This window comes from Juglans microcarpa x Juglans regia, chromosome 2D, assembly GCF_004785595.1.
Source record: "Juglans microcarpa x Juglans regia isolate MS1-56 chromosome 2D, Jm3101_v1.0, whole genome shotgun sequence".
In the NCBI taxonomy this organism is placed as follows: Eukaryota; Viridiplantae; Streptophyta; class Magnoliopsida; order Fagales; family Juglandaceae; genus Juglans; species Juglans microcarpa x Juglans regia.
The window spans coordinates 2,820,782-2,842,660 of record NC_054596.1 but is presented as its reverse complement, the minus strand read 5'-3'; the positions used below and the strand labels follow the sequence as shown (position 1 = coordinate 2,842,660).

Genomic DNA, 21,879 nt, shown 5'->3' with positions numbered 1-21,879 from the left:
CAAAGCAAGTTCGATCCGGCCATAACATGCATCTCGTAGATCTGCTTGAGATAAACCAAGCTAAAATCAGTAGGCAAATATTATAGACTAGAGTCCCCTTCACACCTTAGACGATAGTCATGAAGTTCTTCAAGCTGGTAAGATCATATGTTTCATTTCGATTATCATAAGCCAAATCCAGAAATTTATGTTACACCTGAACAGTACTATCGACATAACAAACACAACGAAAACCACACGGCTCAAGACGAGAGAGAGAGAGAGAGAGAGAGAGAGAGAGAGAGAGAGCAAACAATAAGAAACTTTGTCATAACTTCCTTGGTAGTACTCTAGCTTCAAAAACCTAAAACCAGACCAAAAAAACCACAAACCCTAATTGTCTTACAAGATCTATGAAGTTCACCTAAGGAAAAGGGAGAGACCCATGCCATACAGGTAAGAACTCGAGAAGTTAATTTGCTTGATCAAGCAAATCGTCGGACCAGGACGCTTGATTCCCCAAAAGTAAAGACTGGAAAGCCTTAAAAGGAGCAGACCCTTCAGTACTCGAAACCAAAAAGAAAGCTCAACGAAGAAAGCTAGCTAGGGGTGTCTTCCATTACTTCTTTTGCAAACACGTGTTCATGTTTCCGATCTCGCTTTCCTTTTCTTCCTTCTCTTCCAGCGTGCTGCTGTAAATGATGATACTTTGAAGTTCGTGGGGTGGTTGAGGGCAAAAGGAAGCATGGTGTGGGAACAATGATGGCGATGGAGAAGGTACAGAGAAGACATGATGATTGCTATTGCGTCTCGCTTTGAAAGAAAGGCAGGGGGGATTCGAGGTATTTTGTGCCCTCTCTTTCTGATCTCGGTCTGTCAGAGTGGGGAGAGAGAGAGAGAGAGAGAGGGAGAGTGAGTGAGTGATGATAATCATGAAAGTATGAAACCCAAGACTTATTAAACATATACAGTATGTGAGGAGCGAGCTAGTTCCAATCTACATCAGCGCGCGTGTGAAATATTGAAGAGATCCCTCGACCACTTGGAGCCTAATTAATTATCTTCAATTTAAGAATTTATTTATATATCTGTTTGCTTTACAATTTTATTTAAAAAATTACTACATGCATAAAAAAAAATTATATAAAATTAAATTTATAAATTGATGTAATTTAATATAATTCGTTATATATATTTTACAATAAAAATAATTTTAAAATTTGACATCATATTAAATCACATCAATTTATAAATTTTATTTGGTGTAATCTCTTTATATTTAAAATATTTTCTTTTCTTTTTTAAACTCACTTCATTATCTTCAAGCTCTTGGGCTCCAAAAGAGCAAATTTTAATTTTGATTTGTGCCAAGCGAGTCAGCGACTAGTGATAATTATTTAAATGTGGCATGACGAGGGTTTAATATTATTAAATATTGGCCTGGATGCCTTTTTCTTTAAAAAAAAAAAAAAAGTTATATATAGCTTTCACAAATTTTCTCTACAATTCTGAAACCCTTTAATTAAAAATACAAGGAAAAAAAAATAGAAAAAACTGGCGACCGAAAATTAAGTGGTCGATAAGGGTTTAATTAACATATGTGAAAACATTCCAATTAAACTTAATGGACCGTCTCTAATCTATTATTTCCACAGAAAAAAAAAATTATGATTCTTCGCATAATAAAATACATTGATGCTGCTGAATATATGGGAGTCATGAGGACTAAAGAGTCTAAGAATTATCTGCTCTAATTATTTTTTATAATTCAAAAAGAGATAAACACATGAGCGTGTAAAGTCCACTTGCATGTGTATATATTTTCTCTCAATTATTTTGATTTTAAAAAAAAAAAAAAAATACATAATTGAATAGAATTATAATCGCCGTTCCTAACATGCTAGCAATTGCTTGGAAGTTGGAAGGACGATTGACTTTCGAAGATATTTTTTTAAAAAAAAAAAAGAAAAAGAAAAGAAGAAACGGTGATATATCCAACATCGACCTAGCTATTCTACAGAGGTGTGGTAGACATGGAATCTGGACTTTTTAGATTGAAAATTAACGATAGAGACTCGGCCTCAGTTAAAAGTAACAAGCTCATTCTAACCTTTTCTATTTGTCTTTACGCAACACTGCCTGTTGGATCAAAGACATGTAATTCGAAAAGTAAAAGAACTATAAACATGTAAAACAATAGAAGTCACTTTTGCATTGACCTCTGAGACTGGGGGCGTGGATTTTAAAAACCAAAAGCTAAAAGGGTATCATGGGGTTGAGTGCCGTGGTGGAACTTAACATCTTAATATATATAAGAAAATAAATTTAAATTAGATTTTTCGTTTTAAAGTTGTGTGACCTTTTTTTTTTTCTTTTTTGCTGCTTGGACAACCTCTAGGCTGATGATGGGGCCACTTGGTTGCATGAATACCCTCCGATTCAAGCATTGGTTCCATGCTATAGAGCCATCTCTTCCTTGTGGTAACCCTGTAATCCACATTCCAGTCTGATTGCTGCCAAGAGTTCTGGAGAGACAGTTAGCTGAGTTGCACCCTCTTCCCCAGCAACCCTAGCATTCTTCTTTTCAATGTGCCCAGGTTTATCTTCTGCTCCCCAACCTCTATAAAGTATGACTTTGCTAGGCTCCTGAGAAACGAGAACTGCACCTGTTGCTTGCTGTGAGAGAGGGAGGGAGGGAGGGAGGAAAACTCTCAGCCAATCTGTTCAGTCTAACTAGAAAGAAAATGAAGATAAAGATCGTGGGTTTACACACCTCCAGCAGAAAAACCACTTCCTGGACTGAAGTGCCTTCTGCTCTACCTTTGACATTTACTATAGCAAGAGGATGCTTCTTAAAGTGCGCCATTATTGTTTTTGCTACACCAGTGACAATGTTACTCCTCCCTAAGTAGGAGCAGCAAAGATTACCCCAAATTGATAGGTTGTTCATTATTATATCAATTGTTAGGAAATGCATAAGATAGATAAACAACCCAAAAATTATTGCTTTCAGGTAAAATTCAAGCAATGTATGTGAAAAGGAAATAATCTTGAATATAAAAAAAATTACGAACAATCAACCCCCATATGAAGTTAGAAAAGCAATGCCAATAGCAATAATGACTAACAACATTAGCAACAATGAGGACCGTAAATGAGAGTAATATTACCTACTGCCAATACAGGACGTTTTTTCATCTTAAGGGCTTGCTTTCGTAAAAGCAGCCTCTCTTTATTTGAAAGCTGTAAAGCTCTGCGAGGCATCTTTGATCCATTTTCCATCGTTATTTGATCTGGTTTGGAATCAGTTTTCACTGACTTATCTGATAACTCTTTTGCCTTGTTTTTATAAGCACAATCCTCAACTACTGCAGAATGCCTCTTTCCTTCTGACTGAAGTCCACACAAACCATACTGCATCATTCATTGCAAGAGGAACAAGAATCCAAATAAATATAGAGGAAAATGGATTCTTGAAATTACCATAAAGTTGTCGGGGAAAGATGTAGAGACAGCAGCTCCAACTTCACCATTCTTATCCATGAACACATTTGCATGAGTTTCTTTACCAACTGATTCAGATGATCCTATTTCAACTTTACCAGCAGGATCCCCCTCATACATTGCTGAGAGGCCAATTACTTCATCCTGTTGAGTGGATTGTAGAATGTTGTTTATTGGAGCATCCACACCCTCATTAAAGTTCATGGAAGCTGAATGAGCTCCATGTTTGTCTTTAGCCTTGAGTAATTAAACCAAACAACTATTTCAGATGTCGAGTTGGAGAGCATATGAAGTTACAAAATGTCAACAGTAAAATAATAATTTAAATGCAGATCCACTAAAAAAAGATGTCCGTGAATTGGCACGTCATGTTGGATCATTGTTGTGAAAATGAGTACCACTGGAATGCATAAACGGTATTTTAGACAATCAATACATGCATAAACCTTCAAATACATGTAAATCAAGAAATATAACCCGAACCATTTTAGTAAATAGCTTCAATATCCAAGATCTCAGCAATATATTCCCCACCTCTGCATTCTCTTCATGGCATGCAGAAATTACTGGGTGAGAGAGATGGCCATATTTAACTTCTGCATGTGATCTAGAGCATTCAGCTGGCTGCACACTGTTCGTATCCTCTTTCACCTAATTTAAGTAAAAATGTGAAATTCACCTCAAATTTAGAACTTTTATTGGGGTAAAAAGGGCACAGACTAAACAAAAATATAAGATGGCTCACAAATTTATTTCTCAATTCATCAACTGACTGTATATTGTTTACCTTCTTATTTACCCATTAATATGAATGGGTAAATCTTATTTTCCTTAATATAAACAAAAATAGGAAAATACTTTCTTATTTACTCTTCAGACTAAATAGATAACTCATTATTTTCCTTCAAATGAATGGGTAAATCTATGAAATCTAAAGAGTAAATTAAATCCACCAAAAAAGAAAGTGTAAATGGGAAATATGGACGAAGGATAACTCACCAACTGAAGTTTCAAGTCATCTATGTTTCTGTTAAGCTTCAAAACATGAAGTTTTAGGGACTGCATGAAGAAGCAGGAAAAAAAAAAAAAAAAAACGTAAGAGTGAATATCATGGTTGGTCAAATATTAGCAAAGAAAATAAAACAAATTAGTGATAATTCTCCCCAAAGATTAAAAAAGTCTATATAATTTCAGAATCTTTTAACAAAACTCCAACCAAACAAATAAATTCTAATTGTCTCTTATTGGGTTTTGCATTGCATATTTGAATATAGAACTTCAATTTAAATGGAATGGATTAATTGGTCATCAACTGAATCTCGTTTCCATATGAATGTGGGAAGTGTTTCTACTAAATTTTCAATTGCTTTTGAAAAAAAATGTTCAGGAAGGGAGTGAGTATTGAAACTAATTTCATACATGTGTGTGCACAGGTAGACAAACAAATTTTACCTTTCGCCGCTGTGCCTCTAGAGAACGCTTCATTGCTTCTCTTTTATTAAGAAGCGTCTGAGGTCTTAGAGAAGCAGGTCTTTTATAGTTCTTCCCACGATACACAATGATTGCATAACCCTTGTTCACTCTTTCCACTGCCACTAATATTCCCCCGCTTTCTGCCTCTAAGGTCCGTGCTTCTTGGTGAACAGCTTCAATGCTTTTCTCTTTAGATATCACCTTCACGAGTTCCCTGTACTTCCAGTGAAGATGCATGTTTTCAACTGTGCCATCAAAAATCCCTCGTCTACCTGAGCATGGAAGAGAATAAAGCTTATTAGGGCCCACTTCTATATGACCCTTCAGTTTAGTCTTAAGAAAGATAAAGTTGCATACTAACTATCCTGACTGTAAAAGAACATGTACTAGAAGGCACTCACCCATCAGTAGGAAAGGTTTCATTCTCAAGCCAACCTTCCTTAGCATATTCCTTTCTTCTTCAGTTATACCTTCTTTATCTATTTCAGGTGCTTGGGGGATCTCTGCCTCCTCAAGCTCTGCCAGAAGTTTCTCTGCCTTTGCTTTCTTTTCTAATGCCTATTTATGAAAAAAAATAAAAAATAAGATGAATAACATGAAAAAAGGGACAAGAAATTAGCCAACTGTATCACCTTAACAAGTCATACCATTGATAACTTGATGCTAGTTCTTTTGATAACTGCCTCTGTGGACCGTAACATTCTTTGTTCTAAGATTCCACCCTTTTCCTTGTAATTGGCCCCATCAAGTTCACTTTCAGAACCACCCTCTGCATTCCCGAGTTTAAGCTCCTGTGCAGTTGTCACTGATGTACTACAGTTTGCCCTCTCTTTTTCCCCATGAATTACATGCTTCCTCCGCTCTTCTATTGCAGAACAAACTGAAAGCGGCAGGAAATCTTTTCCTCTATATAATACAAAAAACTCTGAATCCCGGGAAAGCAGTACTCCTCCAGTCAGCCGCTGCAACATTAAAAAAAAAAAGATCTGTAAAGATTTTCATCCTGATAAAGATGAAAAAAATAGAGTTTTGCAAAGGATTTTTAAATGAGTAGACCAGATCAAATATTATCTCCGCATAAAAAGTACGTAAACTTATTTAATATAACAAGAAAACAGGGGGGTCAATAGATAAGAAGCATGCCGTCACGGTGCCCGTGATACAGCTAATACTTATTCTTATTTTGCTGGAGGGAAAAGCAAACTCCATTTGACTGTGAAGAAAGATGATTCAAAGCCACCAAATTGATTCTTTTAACATACCAAATATTACTTATCAGGGAGAGGGGGTTCAAATTACCACCTTCTAACCATTTATTTATTGGGTTTCTTAAGAGAATTTGGGGCCACAAGCCTTAAGAAGAATTTAAAATCTTTAAGAGTACAAAGAATTGGAAAAACATAGAGCCTTCTACATTCATAAACTAAAATCAACAGAGGGTGTTGCAGATTAGTATATGAGATATTGAGTCTCTATATATATTGAAAATCCAAAATGGCCGTTCATGGGTCAATGTCGGAGAGTGCTCCTCCGTAATTAAGCATCAAAATGTCCCTTGGCACTGAAATGATTCAAGGGTTTCAACTCATTGGTTTTCAGTCACTTACAGCCCACTGTCTAACCACAAATCACTGTTGAAGCACTGATAAAGTTTTTGAAACTTGTTATTTACCAACATTCTGAAAGAAAGAGTAAAATTTTATCACATATATATAAGAGAATAAAAAAATTACAGAAGGATGGATTCCAAAACTTGTAACAACTTTCTTAGGGGGGCAAGTAGAGCGCTACTTACACATAAACATCTTGCAAGGGAACTGCATATCTATTGGAGTGAATTTTTCAGGAAAATCTAATAGATTTATGTGAAGTGCTCCATCCATACCACCATCCCACCATTATCTCACTTCATTAACATGACAGTATGTAATAACCCTTGGATTTTTCCTTATTGTCTGTAGTGATTCGTTAATGGCTTTTCCTCCTTGAGGGGTTTAGTGTATCACTAAGTCATTAGGGTTGTATTGTTTTGTGGGCTGGTTTAGATGGGGTTGTGTAATGAGGTGTTCATTGACCAGAAGCTTTTTGAGTTCAGAAATGAGAACGCAAGGTGGTGGAGGATTATAGAAAGTAATCGCCGTGTGGTGAAATACATTTCAGTAGATGTTGAAACACTGGGCTGGCTGGGTTCTATGGTGAAGGAAGGCGCAGTAACACTGGACTCTCATGAGTTTTTGAGAACTCGTAGAAAAGGAGAAACTGTGTTAATAGTGAGGAAGGGATGTAATCTTCATGGCAGTTTCATATCCCTCTCAGAATTTGGTCGCGATAAGAGGAGAGGTTTGCTTGTGATTCCGGAAGGGAGAAAGGGGGAAGGATGGAGGAACTTTGGAGATACTTTAATGGAGCTTTCTGCATCCTCTATTTCGACCCAGGCAGATTTTGTAAAGAAGAACAGAGGAGTGGGAGGTGCTCCATCGTCGTGGGCAGGAATTGCAAGATCGTACAGTAAGGTGCTGAAGAAGGTAGAGCCGCGTGCTGTGCGAGACGTGGTGCCAGGCGTAAACAATGTCGAGGACGTGCAGAGGTATGGTGGAGAAGACAGTAGACTGTTGGGGTTAAATGAGGAAAGTATATGGAGGACGTTAGTTGGCTTAGAGGAGAAGATGGGCATTGTGTTAGACGAAATTAGTTTCTTAAAACGATGCGTTAAGGGCAAGGCTGAGCTGATGGATTTCGTGGGCTGTAAGGATGGGCTTGGTTTTACGGGTCTTGTGTTGGGCCAGGGTACGGGTCAGGCCTCAGGCCCAAAGAAAGTATAGAGGGCAGTGGCAATCGAGGTGTCGGGGCAAGTTTCAGGGTCAAAGATTTCGGACCAGGCTGCGGCGCCGATATGCATCTCACCGGCAACCCTTCCGGCACAGAAATTGTCGACGAACTCCGTCGACCACTCTGGTGAGCCGGTAAAGGTGTTCTGACGGGAGGATTTAAAGGAGGAGGAGATTTCGGGGGAGCCGTTAGTGCTGGAGAGTTTGAGAAATGATTCTGCGTCCTCGTTACTAGGAATGATGGTGGAGAATGGGCTTTCTGAGCCATGTGTGGTGGTCGAAGGTCCTGAGGTTGTGCAGGTGCAGTCAGTAGCGATGGAAAATGGGTTATCATCTTCGGGTGAGGCTGTGCAGGTGCAGTCTGAGTATCCGCTTGGATCCACACCAATTGAGTTGAGTGTTTTTGGTGGGATAATTTCTGGGGATGGCATTCCTCATAAAAATATGGCCTCAAGTGGTGAACCAATTAGCTTGGGTGGCTCGGAACTGATTTTGAATCCCAATAATAGTGTTGGTGAGGAGGGGGCTCTTACTCCTCTATGTACACTTCCTCCCAGTTCTGAATATGGGAGTGGTTCGTCGAATTGGATTTTTAAAAAGGTAGAGGAGTTACAAAATATCTTTGGGGTCTCTTTTGGAGGTTATGAGGAGCAATTTATGGCCCTTCTTGTGGCTATTGAAGCTAGTCGATCGAAATCAGCTACAAAACAAGTCAGGGAACTTAAACGTTTAACATGCTCCATCAATTATGAAGTTAAGGATGGGAGTAGCGGACGGGTTAGACCGAAAGGGAGGGGGAAGTTAAGTTTTAATGAAGCCTAAGATTGTATCGTGGAATGTACGGGGTCTCAATGATAGTACTAAATGTCTTCGTATCAAAGCTTTATTGAGATCGTGGAAGGGTGATGTGATATGTTTGCAAGAAACAAAGTTGGGTTTTATTGATAGAAGTTTTGTGCATAGTATTTGGGGATGTTCTTATATGGGTTGGTCCTATTTGGCCTCTCAGGGAGCATCAGGTGGCGTATTATTAATGTGGGATAAAAGAGTGGTTGAGACGATTGAGGAGTGTGTTGGAGAGTTTTCGGTTTCGATGTTATTCAAAAATGTGAGCGATGGGTGGATTTGGGCTTTTGCAGGGTCTTATGGTCCTAACATAGATAGAGATAGACGACAGTTGTGGGAGGAGTTGGCAGGAATACACTCTTTATGGGATGTGCCGTGGTGTATGGGGGGTGATTTTAACATTACTCGTTTTCCTAGTGAACGATCGGGGCATCATCGGCACACTTTAGCTATGTCGGAATTCTCTGAGTTCATCTTTGATTTGGACCTTATGGACCTTCCCTTGGTGGGTGGTGAGTACACATAGTCTAACGGCCATGTTTGGTTGAAATTGGATAGATTCCTTGTCTCGCCGTAATGGGAAGCCCACTATCCAGAAGTAAGTCAGAAAAGGTTAACTCGAGTCAATTCAGACCATTTTCCCATTCTCTTAGATTGTGAGGGCATTCACGGGGGTCGCCGGTATTTCAAGTTTAAGAATATGTGGCTTAAAGTGAACGAGTTTGTAGAGTTGGTGAGTACTTGGTGGGCATCGTACCAGTTTAGTGGCACTCCGAGTTTCATTCTTGCAGGTAAGCTGAAGGCTCTAAACAAAATCTGAAGAAGTGGAACTTGGAAGTATTTGGTCACATTGACAATCAAAAGTCCACTTTGTTGGAGGAATTGCAGGAGCTAGAGGGTGAGGAATCATTGGGAGGGGCCTCTGAGGAGGAGTTATTGAGGAAACCACGGTTATGTCAGAGTTGGAAAGGGTTTTGTTGGCAGAGGAGACATCATGGCGTCAAAAATCCCGAGCCCTTTGGTTGAAAGAGGGTGATAGGTGTATGAAGTTTTTTCACAAAGTGGCTAATTCTCATCGACGTAACAATGTGATTGAGTCGCTTCATTCAGGTACTCAGGTGCTATCCTCTCCCACTGAACTAGAAAGTCATATTGCACAATATTATGAGACACTTCTCACCGAATCGGTATCTTGGAGGCCGAAACTTGATGATTTATTGTTTGAGGCAATTGATCCGCAACTTGTCAGTGTGTTGGAGAGACCTTTCGATGAAGATGAGATTTTCAAGGTCATCTCTAGTATGGCTAAGGACAAAGCGCCGGGTCCGGATGGTTTCTTAATGGGTTTCTTCCAAACTTGTTGGGATGTGGTGAAAGGTGATGTCATGCAGGTGTTCAGTGAATTTCACGCTTTTAAAAAGTTTGAGAAATCACTTAACACGACCTTTATTGCACTCACTCCCAAGAAACATGGGGCTTCGTGTATTGAGGATTTTCGTCTAATAAGTTTGGTTAGTAGTGTCTATAAGATTATATCAAAGGTTCTTGCTATTTGCTCAAGAGGTGTGGTTTTAGAGATAGGTGGATTTCTTGGATGCGTCATTGTATTTCATCGGCTCGGTTTTCTGTGCTAGTTAACGGCACTCCTGCAGGTTTTTTTGATAGTTCGAGGGGTTTACGGCAGGCTGATCTGTTATCTCCTCTTCTTTTTGTTATAGTTATGGAGGCGTTGAGTAGGATGGTGCAGGCTACTGTTGATGGGGGTTTTTTATCTGGTTTCAGGTTGGAAATGGCTCTGGCAGCCCTTGTATCATTTCTCATCTCCTATTCGCAGATGACACTCTGATTTTCTGTGAAGCGGATAGGAGTCAGGTCTAAACTCTACGTACATTATTACTTTGCTTTGAAGCAGTATCAGGGCTTAAGGTCAATCTTGGCAAATCTGAGATGGTTCCTATGGGTGTGGTTCCTAATATACATAGTCTAGCAAGTCTTCTGGATTGTAGTGTGTCCTCTTTCCCAATGAAATATTTGGGCCTTCCATTAGGCGCAACTTTCAAGAGTAGAACAATATGGAATGGGGTGATAAAGAAAAGGTTGACTGGATGGAAAAGGGTGTATTTATCGAAAGGGGGTCGTCTCACTCTTATCAAGAGCACCCTCACTAACCTTCCCACTTATTTTTTATCTCTTTTTCCTATGCTTGCAGGGGTGGCGAATAGGATTGAGAAACTTTTCAAGACTTTTTTATGGGGAGGCATAGGGGAGGAGAAGAAATTTCATTTGGTTAATTGGAAGACAGTATGTGCCCCAGTTGTGAATGGGGAGTTGGGTGTATGTAATTTGAGAACTTTTAATAAAACGTTATTGGGGAAATAGCTTTGGAGATATCATTTGGAAGGGGGATCACTGTGGAAAGAAACTATAGATGCTGGATATGGCGTTGCTTGGAGTGGTTGGTGTTCCTAAGAAGTGAGGGGGGGCATAGAGTGGGGCTATGGAAGTTTATAAGGAAGGGGTGGACAAGCTTCATAAATCATATTCGCTTTGTCGCAGGGGAGGGCAACCGTATCAGTTTTTGGCAGAACGTGTGGTGTGGAGATCAGGCATTGGAAAGGGTGTTTCCGGCTTTATATCGTATTGCAGTTAACAAGGAGGCTTCAGTGGCGGATGTGCGGTTATCTGCTCATGGTTCGCATCAGTGGAATATTCTATTTAATATGGATATTCATGATTGGGAATTATCTATGGTTTCAGACTTTTTCAGCTTGCTACACTCCTTGGGGACTTCTATGGCACAGCATGACAGTTTGAAATGGAGGTTTTAGGATCACAAGAAATGCACCGTAAAGGCGTATTAGAAACTCTTGATTGCACAGGATCACACCCATTTTCCTTGGAAGAACATTTGGAGGTCTCGTGTACCCTCTAGAGTTGCTTTCTTTGTTTGGAATGCCGCCCTTAGGAAGATCTTAACCACAGACAACTTGAGGAAGAGAGGACGTGTAATGTTGGATTGGTGTTACATGTGTAAAAAGAATGGGGAATCAATAGATCATCTTTTATTACATTGTGACGTAGCAAGGGGGTTGTGGGATGAGATTTTTAGAAAGGTTGGTGTGGCTTGGGTAATGCCTATGAGGGTGGTGGATTTGATGGCTTCTTGGAGAAAATTGCAGGGCAATCCTCAAGTGGCAGCAGTTTGGAGAATGATTCCGTTTTGTATCATGTGGTGTATTTGGACGGAAAGGAATGCGCGCTGTTTTGAAGACAAGGAACGAACAATGGTGGAGCTGAAGAATTTTTTTCTACATACTTTATTGCTTTGGTTTTCAGCTATTGTATTAAATGGGGATGACATTCATGAATTTCTATCCTTAGTTCATCGCTCTTAGAATGTATTTAGGAGTTCTATTGTATACTTCCTGTGTACATGGCACATGCCTATTTCATTCACATCAATAAAGTTATCTCTTACTTATCAAAAAGAAAAAGTGCTCCATCCATTTTGATATATATAGAAACACCAGAAAATATCTGACACATTATATCTTTAAGAGCGACCAGATAGTATATACTCACATTAACCATCTTCCAGCATTTTTCTTACACTCTCCAAGTGCAGGGCATTACTTCCCGTTGACCATTACAATAATGTGCCAAACATGATTGAGGTGAGAGCATAAAGTTAAAACATTGCCACATTAATACCAACCTTCAGCTCTGCAGCCATCATCTCACTATTAGTATTCTGTACCCCTCTCTTAACAGCAATCTTGGCGATCTCACATTTTTCCCAGAGCTTGACAATGGAAGCAGCTAATCCTTGAAGATTCCTATTTCTTCCTGTTAAAAAGTGCAAAGCAAGTAAATTTTGGTTGACCAGATTATAACAATTGTATTGTAGGAAGTCAAACTCACCTAGTGCAAAATGGCAGGCCATTGGTCGACCAAGTCTTTTTAGAGTGGTCATTTCATCATTGGTTAATATAGGCTTCACACCATATGGAAGAAGGCGGAAAGGTCTCCTGTATCCAGGAACAACGGCAGGGAGAAGATCAGCATCAACAGGTAGAGGGTCATAACCCCACCAATCAGTAAAACGTGGGCCCAACCCCTCTAACAAGCGATCAGCTACTTCCGCAAGCTGTGCCTCACCAGGCAGTTGAAATCTTACTCTATTTGGCCTACCAACACCTTGTATTAATTTTGGTTGAGATATTTTTTTGGTTGGACTTGTTATAGAAGATTCTACACCATCTATGCTCGGTAAGAAGCTCTCCATTTTATCACTTCCTCCATCATCCATGTTCGGATCCGGTAAAGCATCGGTAGAAGTCTCATTTTTCAAAATCTCATCAGACAAAAAGTAAGGGTATTTATAATTGGCACCCCTATACAACACTATCTTACTTCCAGACCTCCAAACAACCAGACCTCCAGTTGTCCTCTGAAAATATAGCAAGAAAAATAATTTTAGACGGTTTTACCAAATAAACCTCATAACAGAAAATGTAAGCACGGATATCACCAATCTAAATGAAGTGATTATCCCGAGTCAAACTGAGTAAATGCATGCTAAAATTTTCTTTGATGATAGAAACAAAAGCCCAACCGATATTATAGAAAGACATACTTAAGTAGGCAATCAAAACATTACTTAAGTTAGATGCTTGAGATAATCCTGTATACAAATTTCTTTTCCTTTTCAAATATGATCTCCAATTGATATTGGCATATTAACTTTTTGGCTTTGATTGTAATCCAAGAAGTAACCGCTCGATATCAATCATTTTAAAAAATTTAGAACATAAAGTGTCCGAATTCCAAGTAAAACTCTGTTGTGAAATGTTCAAAGCGGAATCATAAAAAATCAAGCGCGTGAACTACCCCTATTGACCAAACCACACACACACACACTCAATTACAATTCAGAACCAGAACAATTCCATTCATAAAAGTGGACCTAACCTCCAATAAATCATGAGTCCTCTTCATGTTCTTCCTACAAAGATCCTCGCAGACGATCTTGACGACCTCGGAATGCCGCCACCGCTCGTGAATGCCGTTCACTATACCTTCCGTGATCCCGGCCTTCCCTATCTTCAGCTTCTTCCTCGTTTCAATGCCGATTTTCCTCAATCTTCGCAGCTCCTTCTCGTTCAAAGTCAGCTCCGCCAATGTTGGCGCCCTCTCGTCTCTCTTCTCCTTCTTATCTTTTCTCTCCAACGCCTTCTGCTTGAACACCTCCCTCCTCACCTCATGGTACGTTGCTATCGCCGAGCCAGTACCCGGCTCGGGAACCGGGTTCTCCGGCGTGGACCAGCTCCTATCGATTGTGTACCCGACCCGGCGCTTTGGTACTCGATTGGGCAGGGGGATAAATATTTCCCCGGCCGAAGTTTCAGAATCGGGTCTAGCATTGAGGCCAGGGTTTGAGCTTGGAGTTTCTTCGGTGATGCCGAGGCTACGGAGCTTGTCGGCAATGCGCTGGATGGCGGACTTGGGAATGGTTTGGGTGTCGGAGGCGGAGGCGGAGGTCCTGATGAGGAAACTGGGGGATCTGGGGGTTGAGGAGATGAGGGTATTAGGAAGCGGCGACGGGAAGAAGATGAAGGGGAAAGGTGATTGGTGAGTGAGGGGTTTAGAGGGGATTGAGGAGTTGGGGTGGTGGAGATGAGTAAAAGGAAGCAACATACTATTTCATGAGGATAGAGTAGAGCCTAATCTGCCTAAACGCACGTACAAGAGTCTTGTAACAAGACGCAGTTGAAAATGAAGATGAGGATTGATGAGGGTAACGCGCACTCACCAGGCACTCTGATTTTTACAATTCAAGGTTAACGAACTTTATAACGGACAAACTACCTCCACTTTCTATCAATTCAAAAATTTGCCACATGAAATTGTGGGGGATTTTTCACATCAACAACCCTTGAAAAATGAAAAATAAATACCTCTAAATTTTGATAAAAATGATTTTATAACAAGGAGTATCATATCAAATCATATTATTTTATATATTTATCTTTATTTAAATTTTTTTTTTATTTGTAGCATTCCACTTAATCTAAACAATAAGAGCTAATTCAATTACAAGACCATTCTCTTCCCCAAATTTAGAAGCGACTTAGGCCCCGTTTGAATATGCATTAGTCTCGTCTCATCTCAACATCTTAAAACTATTTAAATACAAATATTTTTTAATTTATTTTTCATACTTTTTCATCTAATCATTACTAATCATTATAAAGTTCTCAAACTTCTATATAAAACGTAAAAAACAATTCAATATTTTTAAATCTCAAAATAAAAATTATATTAAAAAATTATATTGTAATAACATTTTTATTTTATAATATTTTTATTCAAATTCTTTACTCTCCTTTTTCAAAATCTAATAAAAATCTTAATGCAAATTGTTTAATTACTATTTACAAATCATCTTAATACTATTCATAAGTTTTTTATCTCATATCATCTTATCTGACTATCGATACCTTAATTCACATGTCATTCCATAAATGAATAGTTGCGCTTCTAGTATTGGGTACAATGATTCAAGTCGGAGATAATGCTCAATGCATAGCTATTGAAGGCATTTTAACAGACTCGGAATCTCCTGAAGTGTATGATCGGTGATATTTTGTTCTATAACTACGGACAAAATCAACCGAGATGCATCAACATTTTTTTTTTGAAAGGAAGGGCCGAGATGCATCAACTTGAGTAGCAGTTCAAGTAATTTGTGACACTTCCACAATATTATAAAGAGAAATTATATGTGAAAATCTTATATTACATATTAGGCATGTTCATCCGAATCGAATTTTTTTCGACCCAGTCTGAAAATTACCGGATTCTAGCTCAGGACATACCCGGGCCGATACCCGAATAGAAAAATCCGAGTACATCCGGTATTTTTTTTTTTTTTTTTGTTAATTTTTGATTTGAATGTTTTGATGTTTTGAAAGAGATATTTTTTAAGACAAACGAATGGGGCGTTTGATTATGTGCACACAGATTGTTTCGTTACTATATGTGCAAGACAAACCGGTTATTAATGGATCTTTGCTGTCTTTGTTGTCTGAACTGGGTCCATCGTGTCTGTTATGGATCTCTGATTTTAATTATTCATTATGAAAGCTTTTTTCATTGGCTTTTATCGAAAAGGGAAATTATTGCTAGTTGTATACAGAAAGTCTGGTTAATGGTTATCTGTTGTTTCTCCTTTTCGCCAAAAGTAAGCATATGAATGTTATCCGTTATTCCTCTGGGCCTCTGGCATGGCGTTTGGAATTCTACACTCAAAAGTCTGTTCAAAAAGCTTCTTTCAAATCCAACTAAGTTATTAATATAAGATACATTGTAATTTGAAAGCAAAAGTTGAATTTCTATAATACCAATTAAGTTGAATTTTTATTAATAAATAAATAAATAAATAAAAATATCGGGTAAAACCCATAAATTCGAATTTCAAAAATCTGAATTCATCCGGATTTCGGTCCGGGTCCTAATCGGACTAACGTGGACCAGAACTGGCCAGAGTTTGAAACTTAGGTTCCAGTCAGGATATACTCGGATACTCGGTCCGAAACCTGAGTAAATAGTACTATTACATATATTTATTTAATCAATATGTAATTTGTCATTTTTATTATTTTATCTTAATGTCTAAATAAGTGTGTTTAAATAGAAATACAAAAATAACAAATTACATATTAATTAGATAGATGTGTGTGATATAAGATTTTTTTTTTTTTTTTTTTGTAGAATTTCTCTATTATAAATATTAATATAACACATCAAACTCGTACTCGATGATGACACGTCAATTCCTGAGTCCACCTCTAACGTTAATCGGGTCAGTGAGGCTGGCACAAAATTAAAAGACCAATTGGGCCATTGGGTAGTGGGTTTTTGTAGCTTGGAATTAGAGACGTGGGCACACTGGATATGGATTGAAACTTACTTTGGGCCAGACTTCCGGGCTAAAGTTAGATTTACAACCACTCTGAGCTATGATTGTCAATTTTGGTAACGATGGTGCTACGTCGTTTAGGTTTGATCACTCGACGTATTTTTTAATGTAAATTAAAAAAGAGAACTGCTTCCGTCGGGCTGTAAATCCCACAAAAGCAGCCATCAATTCAACTCAAACCACGTAAAAAAATATATTGTAAGAGAAATACGCTCCATCACAAAGAAGTCATATGTATGCCATCCCTTTCCCTTCTCATTTGCACGCCCCTCTCTTCAGTGACTACCTCTCTTTGCACCGCCCTCAGTTCGACGTCAACGCCGACACAGCTCAAAATGTCTCACCTGGAATATTTGGCTCCTAGGATGTCTTTCTGATCATATTTCCTCCAACCATTGCCATCTTCATGGGGTCCTTCCAACCCAATCTCAGATCTCACTCTCACACGGTCTGTTTATCTGGGCAATATCTTCCTGCAACCCAATTTTAAAAAACATGTATTAGCTAAAGTTTCTTGGCAATAGACAATAATTATGTTTTGCTGCTCTGAAGTTCACCTCTTATTTGAGATATCGTCAGTTTCCTGATGATCCTTTATATCCTTATCAAATTCATCGGTCCCGAGACTTTCGTTGATAGAAATTGGAGACTCGGGTACACCTGACATTACTTCTTCAATTTGGGACTGTCCGATCGAACCACTCCATCTCAGAATCATAAGAGCCTTCTCATATGAAGCTAATATCCTTTACAACGATGACTCTATGGTCTCGGGTGATGACGATGTTGTACTAAATTGTACCCTTAACTGTTTCACTAGCTCCATTCCCTGTATTAGTTCACCAATCAGTGGTTTCTACTCCCAGCTCCAACCGTTCTCCATTTTATACTATGCTTAATTTCAATAAGGACTACCAAAAGCAACAGGGTAAATTGTGCTAACTAAATGTGAATGTGTTGTCAAGAGCAAATTGGCAGTAGAAGTAGAAACCAAATGGAAATCAAGGGGTTGAGCTTCGAGGGGGGTTTTGAAGAGGGCCGATGCTGACATTGTTCATTGGGTTAAGCGATGAAGGGAAATCAAGGGTTCCTTCGGGTTGAGCTTCGAGGGGGTGCAAGGGGGCTAAGATGCGATGGAAAGGGCTTCGATGGGTTGAGCAACATTCCTTCGGGTGCGACGTTCCTTCGATGGGCTAAAATCAGCTTCGAGGGGGTGCAAGGGGTAAGGGGCTGAAATCGCGAAGAAGAAATCGAACTTTTCTTATGCTCTTTTTTGATGTAGTGCTGATTTAAGATAAATGAAGTGGAAGTCCTAGGTGTCACTATGAGATTGGGAGGCTGTTATTTGGCTAATAACAACCTGACCAGCCCTAATAATATAATAATTAAATTAAATGGTTAATTAACATATAATTAATGTAATTGTAAAATATGAAAAAATGATATTATTATTATAAAGATAATATTATATTATTATTTTAATAAATTTAATAGTTAATTTAATATAGAGTTATAATTAAGAAAGTTTTGGATGATGAAAAATATGTATATTTTATCAAATTTTAGAAATGATTATGAAACCAATGTTAATGCTCGAATTACTTGAGAAAACCGAAAAGAAAAACAACTTTGCCCTTTTCTAGACTTCTAGTGTCTCTGACTTCCCTCCATCCAACCAGACCGCAACCATGGCTTCTTTCTTAGCTAACGGTACTATTTCACGCTTATCTCCTCAACCCACCCACGAATCATCTAACCTGCCCAAAGGGTTTCGCCCAAAATTCACAATTCCGAATTTCCAAAACCCCAGAACCCTAACTTCAAGGCTCCTCAAGATTCGAGCAGATGTCGCGTATTCGGGCCCAAGTTCTTCTTCTTCTTCTTCTTCGCCAGGTAGGTCCTCGATTCCAACTACTACTACTACTACATCAACAACAGCTACGGCCAGTGAGAAAATCCAAGAAATCCTTCGTAACGTCGAGTACGATAAGAAATACGGTTTTAATGTGGACATCGATTCGTACTCGATCCCTAAAGGGCTTTCTAAGGAAACAATCCGGTTGATTTCTTCGCTTAAAGAAGAACCCGATTGGATGCTTGAGTTTAGATTGAATGCCTTTGAGAAATTCTTGAGGATGAGAGAGCCCATGTGGTCTGATAACCGATACCCACCTATTGATTTCCAAGATATTTGTTATTACTCGGCGCCCAAGAAGAAATCCACTTTGAATAGCCTCGATGAGGCCGACCCGGAACTCATTAGGTACTTTGATAAACTGGGTGTCCCTTTGAATGAACAGAACCGATTGGCTAATGTAGCCGTTGATGCCGTTCTCGATAGCGTATCGATTGCCACGACGCATAGGAAGACATTAGAGAAGGCTGGTGTGATATTTTGTTCGATATCTGAGGCGATTAGGGAGTACCCAGATTTGGTTAGGCAGTATTTGGGGAGAGTAGTGCCCAGTGAGGATAATTACTATGCAGCGTTGAATTCGGCAGTGTTCAGTGATGGTTCGTTTTGCTATATTCCGAAAGACACGAAGTGTCCGATGCAAATTTCAACTTACTTTCGGATAAATGCACTTGAAACTGGGCAGTTTGAGAGGACGTTAATAGTTGCGGAAGAGAGGAGTTTTGTGGAGTATTTGGAGGGGTGTACAGCGCCTTCATATGATAGAAACCAACTTCATGCTGCTGTGGTGGAGCTGTACAGTGCTGAGGGTGCGGAGATTAAGTACTCCACAGTTCAGAACTGGTATGCTGGGGATGAGGAAGGGAAAGGAGGGGTTTATAATTTTGTTACAAAGCGAGGCCTTTGTGCTGGGGCTCGCTCAAAGATATCTTGGACCCAAGTGGAGACGGGGTCTGCCATTACATGGAAGTATCCAAGTGTTGTTTTGGAGGGAGATGATAGTGTGGGTGAGTTCTATTCTGTTGCTCTGACTAATAATCATCAGCAGGCAGACACGGGGACAAAGATGATACACAAAGGGAAGAATACTAGAAGTAGGATTATTTCCAAAGGTATATCAGCTGGGAATTCAAGGAATTGCTATAGGGGTCTCGTTCAGGTTCAGTCAAGGGCAAAGAATGCTCGGAATTCCTCTCAGTGTGATTCTATGCTTATCGGTGACAATGCAGCTGCCAATACATATCCATACATTCAGGTAATTTCTTCAATTTTAACATGTCTTTTTGTTCGTATAGCATTTCTGTTTTGACTACTTATTCATTTCTCATATTAGTATTTTAGTTTTATACCTTGTTCAATAATGTCATTTAAATTCAGATCCCTCTTCCCCTCCCGGCCCAATGGGGTTACTGGATGTCATACCTGCAATTCTTTGTACTACTATGTAGTCCTACTGAAACCTGCCATTAAGTACTTTTTCGATGCACATATCTTTCCCTATTTACGTGGGTACTTGCCCTTTGGGATTCTTTTATTCCCCTCTGTTACTTTTTTATAGTTAGGTATTTCTCTTGTATATACTTTTTGTGTACTTGCGCTATGACTTTTGCAATTTTTAATTAAATTTCAGTAACTTATTAAAAAAAAAATTGTGGAAAACGTACATGTGATGCTAGTTAGCTACTTGGGCATTGCTGAAGTTAAGATAACAACGTACATGTGGTGCACGGGACCAGAGTTTACTTTGCAGGGATGGATCCGAAGGGCCCTGCCTTGAAGAGGTTCCCCGACAAAAATAAAATAAAATAAAATAGAGAGGCCACTTGAGGGGTGATCCCAGTTAACAGAAGTTACAAAAATGGTTGGCTTTTAAAGAATAACAGGCCTGAAGCCATTATTGACTTAAAAAGAATGTGGTTTTGGGGAAAGATGAAATATTGTTTCTGAAAATAGATAACTTCAATTGTGGAAGTTCTGTTGGACATAAAAGAAGCGTTTCTGGGATCATAAAATAGCTAAAAGCTATGAGCCGCTTAGGAATAAATCATTTCCTCCTGAGCATTTACAAGAAATCCCATTACTTCGGGACCGGATGTTTGTATCATCCCGTGATTATATTTTGTCTCATTTTACTATTTCATGTCTGAAGAGGTGGAGGCAGTTAATTAATAAGTTTGTTTAACTGCCTGGGACATTGGAGGTGCCTTTTATCTCTTACACAATTGCTTCAAGAAGCCGCAGGGGATTTGGAATAGAAAGTTATTTCCATCACTTCATATAGCAGGATGGTCTATGGAACCCTTTGCATGTATTCTTATTTTAGAAAACTACAATTTTGAAGTTGTATTTACTATAAAAGTGTCAAATAAACTTTTCTTGTAGTCTTGTAAAAGCTTTTTTCATTGTTGTCTTGGAAGTCTGAAGCTTATGACGTGTTGTGCTAGTCCAATGGATTGTAGTCCTTGCAATACGTGATTGTATAATCTATCATCTAGCCCAATTCCTGGTAAGATACGTAAAATGTTAGTTGAAAGTGCATCTGAATTGGACTATTTTTTGTCATTCCAGTCCCCGAAAAGGTCAGAAAAGTGTTTTGAAAAATGGATCTCATTTTTGGGTGCGACAAACTGTGAAGAAGAACTTTTCCATATCCATTAGTCGCCTCTAAATATTGCTGTCTCAATTGTCTTGTGTCTATAGTTGCCTTAAATAACTCTTTCATTATTTTTTGACAACTTGTATTATTCTTTTGACAGGTGAAGAATCCAACAGCTCGCATTGAACACGAAGCCAGTACCTCCAAAATTGGTGAAGACCAGCTGTTTTACTTTCAGCAGAGGGGCATCGAGTATGAGAAAGCCATGGCGGCCATGATTTCTGGGTTTTGCAGAGATGTGTTCAATGAGCTTCCGGATGAGTTTGGTTCTGAGGTGAATCAACTTATGAGCTTGAAGCTTGAAGGATCAGTTGGTTAGCCATCAAGCGGTGTCTTAGCCAAGAGCTCGTGTTTGACGGTGAAATTTAGGTCTTTTTGTAAAAAAAAAAAAAATACAATTGTACATAAAAATATTTCCTGTTCTGAATTAATTTGTCTGTTGTATAAAAATGATCGATTATCATGCATTCAATAAGTTGTAAGTTGTTAGATTCGTTTTTATACATTATGTACAGCCGTTGCGTTGTCGTTCGGGTTTTTGTTGTTTTTTTCTTGTTATTGTCAATGAGTCATGGAGTGTTATCGTTTAGTTTGGCTTGCAAATAAAATTTATGGATTGCATATTATGTCACCAAGTTCAAATCATTGTTATGCCAAAGATTTGTGTGTGTTGTATGCCAGGGAATCACTTTTTAAT

The 21,879-nt window shown here is 38.8% G+C and overlaps 2 protein-coding genes and 1 pseudogene across 3 annotated transcripts; 1 reads left to right on the top strand and 2 right to left on the bottom strand.

The window, feature by feature from the left end:
* Positions 1–2,143: 2,143 nt before the first annotated feature.
* On the bottom strand, positions 2,144–14,454 carry LOC121250992 (CRM-domain containing factor CFM2, chloroplastic). 2 transcript variants are annotated; one of them, XM_041150265.1, is made up of 12 exons: positions 13,602–14,453; positions 12,552–13,080; positions 12,346–12,476; positions 5,604–5,918; positions 5,358–5,514; positions 4,936–5,228; positions 4,483–4,542; positions 4,018–4,134; positions 3,463–3,720; positions 3,150–3,372; positions 2,753–2,883; positions 2,144–2,655 (listed from the first exon to the last, which is right to left on the bottom strand). In XM_041150265.1, the coding sequence occupies exons 1-12, from the start codon at positions 14,325–14,327 to the stop codon at positions 2,437–2,439; spliced, it is 3,159 nt and encodes a 1,052-aa protein (XP_041006199.1). In that variant the 5' UTR covers positions 14,328–14,453; the 3' UTR covers positions 2,144–2,436. The 2 variants fall into 2 exon arrangements, with proteins under 2 accessions (XP_041006199.1, XP_041006200.1); XM_041150266.1 differs by lacking the exon at positions 4,018–4,134 and having other exon boundaries at positions 2,379–2,655; positions 13,602–14,454.
* A 2,346-nt stretch (positions 14,455–16,800) lies between these two features.
* Positions 16,801–17,494, bottom strand: LOC121251133 (annotated as a pseudogene).
* A 728-nt stretch (positions 17,495–18,222) lies between these two features.
* On the top strand, positions 18,223–21,683 carry LOC121250991 (UPF0051 protein ABCI8, chloroplastic-like). The gene is made up of 2 exons (XM_041150264.1): positions 18,223–19,781; positions 21,283–21,683. The coding sequence occupies exons 1-2, from the start codon at positions 18,300–18,302 to the stop codon at positions 21,499–21,501; spliced, it is 1,701 nt and encodes a 566-aa protein (XP_041006198.1). The 5' UTR covers positions 18,223–18,299; the 3' UTR covers positions 21,502–21,683.
* Positions 21,684–21,879: the final 196 nt, after the last annotated feature.

Excerpts from the sequence above, each read along its gene's own strand:
- LOC121250992 (XM_041150265.1), bottom strand. The coding sequence starts at position 14,327 with ATGTTGCTTCCTTTTACTCATCTCCACCACCCCAACTCCTCAATCCCC. Across the intron at positions 12,477-12,551 it reads GGCCTGCCATTTTGCACTAG|GAAGAAATAGGAATCTTCAA; the intron begins GTGAGTTTGACT and ends ACTTTTTAACAG. Across the intron at positions 5,919-12,345 it reads TGATGGCTGCAGAGCTGAAG|CGGCTGACTGGAGGAGTACT; the intron begins GTTGGTATTAAT and ends TTAATGTTGCAG.
- LOC121250991 (XM_041150264.1), top strand. The coding sequence starts at position 18,300 with ATGGCTTCTTTCTTAGCTAACGGTACTATTTCACGCTTATCTCCTCAA. Across the intron at positions 19,782-21,282 it reads ATACATATCCATACATTCAG|GTGAAGAATCCAACAGCTCG; the intron begins GTAATTTCTTCA and ends TTCTTTTGACAG.